Below are 9,402 nucleotides of genomic sequence, written 5' to 3'. Positions count from 1 at the left end.
AGCTGACAGCCAAGGAGTTCAAGAATTTCAAGGTTCATTTGCAACACCCTGAAAACCTTGAAGGCCTCATTCCAATCCCACAGGTCCTTCTGGAGAAGGTGGACCGGAGGACCATCGCTGGTCTGATCATTTGGATCTATCCCAGTCATGCAAATCACATCGTGGTGAATGTCCTGAAGAAGATCCACAGGAATGATCTATTGGACAGGTTTCCAGACATATCAGAAGGTAGAATCAAATAGAAGGTTTTAATCAGGATTGAAACCAGCTTTCTGTAAACATTTGTACTTGTGTACTCGCTTGACCAACACAAGTACTTTCTTCTTGTGTTTGAATAAACTGTATCTTCATTCCAATTGTTAGAAGAACACGAGACATTAATATAGTTGTTTGAGACTTTGTAGTCATTTGAGTGGCTGGTTATCTTTCCTGCTGCAATAACAGTTAATTACCTTACTAAACACTAATGTAATCAATGTGATATCAGGTTAATTACTGCCAGGTAATAGCAGGTTTCTTATACAAGTCTGTTGTCTTTTCTGACTCAATAGTTGTAACATCAGACCAGCATGGAGCTACAGACGCTGACCCACCAAGTTCAAGTTCAACAGCAACAAGTAGAACTAAAGCTGAAGGTGAGCTGACACTATGAATAGATGTCTTCAATAAGCTGATTCAACTGTATGGTCTGTTCACACTATTAACCTGTAGTCTGTAGAAACACACACAACACATGTAATTACTTTAATGTCATACCCATTACATCATGAGATGTTGGTCCTCCACTCAAACTTTGAGAAATGAAAGACTGTTTATTGCTTTTGTAATCTGAAACATCTAATATTTTGATTTAGGTTGTTGCACTTTGAAACAACAGTTGGGTAAAGAAAAAGGCCAAAAAACTGCTATAAAACATCTAAGTATGTACGGTAGGGTATTATATCATTATCATAGTTTAATAATGAATTAGACAGAGGTGAGGCTACATGCATATTTCTGTGATGCTACTTGAACTCTGAACAATACTCAAGTTTTTGATTTTTTGTGCTACTTGAACTCTGAACAATATGAGGAGGTGAAGGTTGAGGTTTAGTTCCAAGGACGTTAAGCCACTCTCACCCCTGCCTGATGTCTGTAGATACACACAAAACACATTGAACTACTTATATGTCAATATACGTTATGAGATGATGGTCATCACTCAAACTTTAAAGTAGCACTAGGCAGAATTACTGATACCAGGTTATAGCATTTAATAATGATGCATATCAACAGGTTAAAATTTTATGACAGTGGTTCAGCAATATAAATTGTACCTCTAGGGATGGGCGCTGAGGCGTACCAAGGGGAACGAGGAACTAGCTAACGCTTTTATTCTACAATAATACCTTGTTTTGAAATGGAAAATCCCACAATAGTTCGCAGCTACTTCAACTTGCTGATGTGCTCAGGTTTTTTATTTCCCAGAGTTACTTCATTTAAAAGGATCCCTGGCTAATAAGCCAAATAATTATAATTGACCACTATAACTAAATAAAAAAATGTAAAACACCTTCAATATTTTAGTTATTTTAGAAATAGTGCAATTTATTTATGAATTTATTTTTTGATCACCAATGCACATAAGAGGCCATATACAGGGAAAACCAAGACAGAAAAAGGAAAGGAAAAAATAATACACATACACACATGTAGTCATACAAAATGAGATAAAAAATTATATAAATAAAAAACCCGGTCAGACAAACATAAACTCACAATCTTAGCAGCAGTTGAGGCGGCTAATAGTATGCGTTTGTCCTGAAATGTTAAGAAAATATTTGGGTTATAACCAATAAGGAAACGGCTGGGCAGCTGGGAAGAGCTTTACCAATTATAGTTACAACGATCTCCTTAATCCAATCCCGTCGCAAGTTGATGATGTAATTCGTCCATGTGTGGTCTAGCCCTATGGAATGTATGGAATGCATGTGAAAATAAAAAACAACTTAATACTTCCTACGATTAATATGAAGCATCAAAACAATATCTAAAATATGTTTTATTTGGACATGCATTCCATAAATTCCATAGGGCTGGACCACACACAATCTTGTATTTTGTTTTTCAACAAAAATATTTTCTTCTGGGGGTCCCTGGCACAAAACATTTTCAGATGAGGGGGGTCTGCAGCCAATACACACAAATGAACACAATATCCAGCAAGTGCAAAACAGGAACTGTGCTAAGTGCACATTTAATGGGGATCAATAGCCATATAAATCTGGAACAACCTGGCACTTAGATCCATCAGGTTGGATACATACATCCATCATAAATGTATTTTTAAAATACATTTGTATCTTTAAAAAAAAAATATATATATACCTGGCCTGTAGACCTGTTTGCAATTTGGTGTCAAAAATCACAGAGGTGCTTTTCCGCCATAGTGCCACGAATGGCGCAATGGCCAATATATGGCCTTGTAACGTATATACTTATATGGCCGCCATCCGCTATGATGAAAATCCAATGTCTTTGTTTTTGAGTGCTGATTTTGACTAATTGTGGTGTGTGGAATTCATTTCTGATATTGTTGTGACCATTGTGGGTTGTGGGTCACTTGAAAGGTCATGGTCACGGTCATTTTGCTATTCCGAAGACCTTGGCCATAACCTGGCCATTGTTAGGAGTAAAAACAGGTGCAATCCAACTAATTGTGACATTTATAATTCATTTCTGATATTGCTTTCACCATTAAGGATCATCTTGTCATTGAAAAATCAATGTCAATGTCATTATTAGCTAAAAACCAGAGCGGACGGTCCATGCCCTAGATCACGTATTTCAATCGCTGGAAATGTTTTAGTTTTTATTATATCTGACGTTCATATTGACAGAAAACCCTCCACAGTGTTTGTGTTAGACACGCCCCTCCCTCCGGAAGTCTCTCAAGACCTAGCCTCGGAAACCCATGCTTTTTTTTTTGTTACAAAAGAAAAAAAGCATGGGGGAGCCATGTAGGAACGATGGTCTTAGGACCTTGTTATCTCCTAACCAATCAGAGTGCAGAGGGGCGTCGCTCTAAATTTGGTGACGTCAGCGTGCTCCGTGCACAGGCCGGGGGGGGGAGGGGAGGCGGGGACATAGATTGGTGAAGCAATAGGAAGCCACGCACAAATCCGGGCGGCTGTGTTTGGATCCGCCCTTCAAGACCATGGATTGAGCTCGTAGCCTCAGGCTACTCAAGACCAGATTTCCCCCGTGATTTCATCCAAGTCAGCTTGTAAACACTACGGCGGCCTATTTGAGACAAAAACACTGTGGCGAGGTTTCTGTCATTATGAACGTCAGATATCAACCAAAAAAAAGACATATTATTTTGGTAGTCCTTGACATGGAAAAGTTGGAGCTTTGTCAAAAAACTGTTGGGATGTAGAAGACATTTGTAGAATATGTATTCAAAGATTTGCACACATTTTCACGATTTTTCTAAAATAGCAGATCTACAAGCTCGTAGCGCGGCATATGAGCTTGTAGATCTTTGAATAGCCAAAGAAATCTAAAGTGACACAGATGCGTTCCCGGATTGAACGGGTTAATAAAGTAAGTAATCAATCAATGAAAGTGAACCGCTGCATCCGCCTGACGGATGCTAAACTTGAATCTCACGTCCGTCTGTCTCCTGGTCTTGCAGATCACCAGGACTCGCACAGCCACAGCTCCAGTTGCAGCTCCCCCGACTCGGAGCGGCAGGGCCGCTCGCGGTCCCGCGCCGGATCCTACAACAGCCGGGAGTGGGAACGGGAGAGGGACAGGAAGGACCGCCACGAAACCTTGCTGATTCGGCCGGGAGGACGAGAGCCCCCGCTGAAAAGGTACTCGCATGTTTTACTTAAGTAAAAGTATCAATACTGCAATGTAGAGATACTCTGTTACAAGTAAAAGTCCGGAATTCAAAATGTACTTGAGTAAAAGTACAAAAGTATTGTTATCAAAATGTACTTGAAGTACCAAAAGTAAAAGTACTCATTATGCAGAATGTCCCATTTCAAGTTTCAAATTAATAACTTTTTTCATTTTTAAATAGCAGATATACACACTTGTAGATCGATTTTCAAATAGACAAAATGTATATAGGGCTGTTAATGTATTAATGTATGTTTTTTATGTTTTGTAGTAATAATCAAAATCTATAAAGTAACTAGTAACTAAATTTTTCAAATAATTGTAGTGGAGTAAAAGTACAATATTTGCCTCTGAGATGTAGTGGAGTAGAAGTAAAAGTATTGGAAATTGGAAATACTCAAGTAAAGTACAAATACCTCAAAAGTGTACTTAAGTACAGTACTTGAGTAAATGTTACTTTCCGCTACTGCCTATGTAAGTTATTACAAGGCGCCGTGCATTGTTTATTTCGATAATTGGTACCGGTCATTGACGGTCATTTCTTTGCGTATTTGAGTTATATGTAGTATCTGCCCTGTGTTGTTCTGTTTTTACAAAGCCTAAAAGGCAAACAAAAGTCTAATTTTGATTTTGTTGCTGTCGGGCGTAAACCACCTATCTCCATATTCTAACTTTGTGTTTTTTCGTAAATTGACGTCCTACTTGATCGGTTTTGGACATGTGACGTTTCCACCCGATAGACGATGAATATATTCCAGTATTCAACGACACAAAAAAACAAACACAATTAGAGATGTAAGCAGTGATGAACGGGCTCTGTCCACGATGCAAGTCTGTATGGCAATGAGCTGAAAAGTTAGGCTACTTAGCTTAAGTAATCACAGCCCAGCCAATAGTAACACAGAGGGGGCGAAGCAATTACAGCCCGTCCCTATTGGCCGTCTAAGTGCACCTAGCAAGCTTTGTGGGTTAAACATAACTGGAGTTATGGCTGTGTAAAGCCCAGCCAATAGGAACAGGGAGGGGGCGGGGCTTACGCAATTTAAGCCTGTCCCTATTTGCCGTCTAAGTGCACATAGGACGCAGATGCTAGGAAGTCTAGCATCTGCTTTTTTCAATTCCTGTTTGGCGTTGAAGTTTGACGCTTTGCCACGGTCTAGCAGTTTTACGAAAACTCAAGCTTTTGATCACTTTTCATTGTTAAGGTCTTGTGTGTACGCTGAGTGAATTTGCGGCGGATTCGACAATCCGCCTAGGAGGAGTTTGTTAAAGTACAACCAGAGAAAATTGCTTGAAATGCCCAGCCAATAGGAACACAGTGGGGGCGGGGCTTAAGCATTACAGCCTGTCCCTATTGGCCGTTTAAGTGCTCCAAGGAAGTCTCGTAGGTTTTCAATGTTGGGAACTGGAGTTATGGCTGTTTAAAGCCCAGCCAATAGGAATTGTAGATCGGATATTTTCACTTCCTGTCACGAAAACTCAAGCTTTTGATACGTTTTCATTGTTAAGGTCTTTTGTGTACGCTGAGCGAATTTGAGGCGGATCCGACAATCCTCCTAGGAGGAGTTTGTTAAAGTACAGCCCGTGAAAATGGCATGAAATGCACAAACGCCACTATAAATTCAAAATGGCCGACTTCCTGTTTGGTTTAGGTCATGGCTCCAAGTCGGGACATGATACAGGTGTTTACCAATTTGCATACATGTAGGTGAAACCGTATTGTCGGGCTTGAAGCACACATTTTGTAGGGGGTGCTATTGAGCCCTTAGGCCACGCCCCTTTTTGAGACGATTAAAATCCGATTTTTTTTTGGCACTTGTGATGTGTGTGCAAAGTTGCGTGACTTTTTGAGTACGTTTAGGCCCTCATTTCCACGATTCATTATCGGGAAGAAGCGGAATAATAATCACAGTTTCAATAGGGCTTCACACTGTGCAGTGCTCGGGCCCTAATAATCCATGAAATATATACTACAGACATAAAGTATACTGTTTATAAATACAGTCAGCATAAATGTCACTGTGGTTGTTGTCACTTGTCAACAGAAGAAGCAACAAGGAAGACATGGGGAAATGCCGTTCACGCAGACGGAGAGTCAAAGAGACACAAGACATGGTATGTTTACCACTCTTTACCTGGGAAATACCACGGCTGTGCGCCGGAGCTGTTCTGGCTTTCTGTATGTTGTCATTCTACCTCAGATAGCAATAGGTCAACGACTGACCGACCACAGCTCATTTTAAAACCGGGGCACAGTCAGATGGTCACAGGTATATTTACTTATTTACTTATATTAATGTGGGCAAGGGTGTTGTGATCAAGCTCTGAGGAAAACTTAACCATAGGACAACTAGCACCCCTATTCTGGGATGAACATTCTGTGAAAATAGCCGAGCTCGTTGATTGGCTATTTTCGGCAGAGATTTGAGGTAGAGGGGAACAAAGGTATAGAAGGGGGGGAAAGGAAGGGATTTAGTATAGACCCCTGGGGGACTCTGGTCAACAAAGTACATATTGGGTTTAAGTGTTTCATGAAGGCTTTAGCAATTAAATCAGGCTGTCTTGGTGAATTCCTTCCCTTTATAAAATGGCATGGTACAGAGCAATGAGTTGGATTTAGTGACAAATTGTCAAATCACGCTGTATCTTTGACAGAGATGCAAATTCCCTGAGGATTACTCAAACATTCTTATGTTTGAGTAATCCTCAGGGAATTTGCAAGAGACCTGCAACATAAACATAGAAAGACGTGAACAATAAACATTGTAACATCAAGGCCCAGTGTGTGTCTGTTTAGTTTTAGTTTACTAAACATCAGTGGATGAGATGAGGGAGAACCATTCTATCTTCACAACACCAGATATATATAAAAGCTACATGTATCCATCAGTACCAGACGACCTGCCTTTGTTAGAAACTCTGTTTGTAGTGGAAAATATTATGCACATACATGCTGTACATACATATGCACTCACACAGGCACACTGTCTGTCTGTCTGTCTAAAGTATCTATCTATCTAACATACATCATATTTGGTATTACCACTAAGACATTGAGAGAAGCCAGACTCCATGGGGTGAGAGAGTGCGTGTGCACGTTAATGTTTTCTGTTCGTCCGTCTGCTAGCCGGACGGACGGACAGGTGGCCGGCCGCGCACGCACGCACGCACGCACGCACGCACGCACGCACGCACGCACGCACGCACGCACGCACGCACGCACGCACGCACGCACGCACGCAGTCGTCCCAGGGCAGTAGAGCTGTTGGGATGGAAGAAAAACACTTGCCCGCCTCAGTCTGTGTTTTTACAGCGTGGTTGTAAATTATTGATTTATTTAGTCATGATGGAACGTGTAGTTGCTCAATCATTATTATTTTCACACATACAACTGCTGGATTACAACTACATTTTTAGAATTCTGTACTGTTTCCATAATATGTTTAGTGATTGAGAGCATGCATGAGGAGGTGTTTAGTACACATGAACTCTTTTGTCCCGCCACAACACCCAGCCACCAAAGTGAAGCCATTCAAGCGACTAGAAAGACAAATATTGTATAATTCGGTGTGAACACAGCTTTAGAGAATGAAGCTGAGATATTAACATCCTCTGTTTGTACCAGGAACCAACCATGGATTTACTTGAGGAAATCATCTTGATAACTCTGAAGAAGCTGACAGCCAAGGAGTTCAAGAATTTCAAGGTTCATTTGCCACACCCAGATATCATTGGAGGCCTCATTCCAATCCCACAGGTCCTTCTGGAGAAGAATAACAAGAGGACCATCGCTGGTCTGATCGTGTGGACCTATCCCAGTCATGCACATCACATCGTGGTGAATGTCCTGAAGAAGATCCACAGGAATGATCTACTGGACAGGTTTCCAGACATATCAAAAGGTAGAATTGAATAGAAGGTTTTAATCAGGATCAGAACCAGCTTTCTGTAAACATTTGTACTTGTGTACTCGGTTGACCAACACAAGTACATTCTTCTTGTGTTTGAATAAACTGTATCTTCATTCCAATTGTTAGAAGAACACAAGACAGTAATATAGTTGTTTGAGACTTTGTAGTCATTTAAGTGGCTGGTTATCTTTCCTGCTGCAATAACAGTTAATTACCTTACTAAACACTAATGTAATCAATGTGATATCAGGTTAATTACTGCCAGGTAATAGCAGGTTTCTTATACAAGTCTGTTGTCTTTTCTGACTCAATAGTTGTAACATCAGACCAGCATGGAGCTACAGACGCTGACCCACAAAGTTCAAGTTCAACATCAACAAGTAGAACTAAAGCTGAAGGTGAGCTGACACTATGAATAGATGTCTTCAATAAGCTAATTCAACTGTATGGTCTGTTCACACTATTAACCTGTAGTCTGTAGAAACACACACAACACATGTAATTACTTTAATGTCATACCCATTACATCATGAGATGTTGGTCCTCCACTCAAACTTTGAGAAATGAAAGACTGTTTATTGCTTTTGTAATCTGAAACATCTAATATTTTGATTTAGGTTGTTGCACTTTGAAACAACAGTTGGGTAAAGAAAAAGGCCCAAAAACTGCTATAAAACATCTAAATATGTACAGTAGGGTATTATATTATTATCGTAGTTTAATAATGAATAAGACAGAGGTGATAGGCTGCATGAATATATCTGTGATGCTACTTGAACTCTCATAATGTAATACATTTGAAGAGGCATAACAGTAACTAAGGTTTTGGATCTAAAGAACAATGTAAGTACATTTTTAGCCTAAAGTTTAACAATGACTTTGTGAAGCCCTAGGTACATAAATGTGACCTATAAAGCCAGGAATGTAATATTGTAAACCGATGGTTTCCAAACTTCTTAGCTCAAAGCCCACAGTTTGTAGATCTGTTATTTTCACTTCTTAAAAGGTTTTTATTAGGGCCCCAGCACTGCACAGTAGTGCGAAGCCCTATTGAAACTGCAATGATTATTATTATTATTATTATTATTATTATTATTATTACCCTTATTATAAATGTTATTATTATTATTATTATTATTATTATTATTATTATTATTATTATTATTATTATCATTATTATTATTATTATTTGCACAAATGAATCGTCTTTTTGAGAGGTAATAGTTCCCAACTATTGTCACCAGTTTGAATCGATTTTAATCGATTTAAGATAAATCGTTACATGCCTAATATTCATATACTGTATGTATACATACGTAGATACAATATACACATATCTATGCATTCAAATAGGGGGAAAATTGATGAGTTTCCATATCTCTGTGAAAGTTTAATACAAGAGTAATCAGTTGAATTCAAAGCAGCTCCTAATCTCATCCTCCTTCAGGCGCCCAGGCGGAGGTGGCCGGTGGTCCCAGTACTCCAGATTGCCAGGTGGTGTGGGAGAAGAAGGCCTCCCCAGAGGAGGAGAAGAAGGCCTCCCCAGAGGAGGAGAAGATGGCCACCCCAGAGGAGGAGAAGAAGGCCTCCCCAGAGGAGGAGA

The 9,402-nt window shown here is 39.8% G+C and overlaps 1 protein-coding gene across 1 annotated transcript in view; it reads left to right on the top strand.

Annotated features, from left to right (window-relative positions):
- Positions 1–3,600: 3,600 nt before the first annotated feature.
- LOC308086018 (uncharacterized protein) overlaps positions 3,601–9,402 on the top strand; it is a gene marked incomplete at its 5' end in the record, with an annotated part of 23,473 nt that continues 17,671 nt past the window's right edge. Inside the window, 5 exons of the mRNA XM_080429335.1 lie at positions 3,601–3,857; positions 5,934–6,003; positions 7,514–7,790; positions 8,114–8,197; positions 9,247–9,402. The exon at positions 9,247–9,402 is cut by the window's right edge and continues 284 nt beyond it. Coding sequence (XP_080285461.1) covers positions 3,601–3,857; positions 5,934–6,003; positions 7,514–7,790; positions 8,114–8,197; positions 9,247–9,402 — 844 coding nt within the window. The remainder of the gene's footprint in view (positions 3,858–5,933; positions 6,004–7,513; positions 7,791–8,113; positions 8,198–9,246) is intronic.

This window comes from Gymnoscopelus braueri (genome assembly GCF_963280865.1).
Source record: "Gymnoscopelus braueri genome assembly, chromosome: 5".
In the NCBI taxonomy this organism is placed as follows: Eukaryota; Metazoa; Chordata; class Actinopteri; order Myctophiformes; family Myctophidae; genus Gymnoscopelus; species Gymnoscopelus braueri.
The sequence above is the reverse complement of the archived record's forward strand: the minus strand, read 5'-3'. Positions and strand labels throughout refer to the sequence as shown.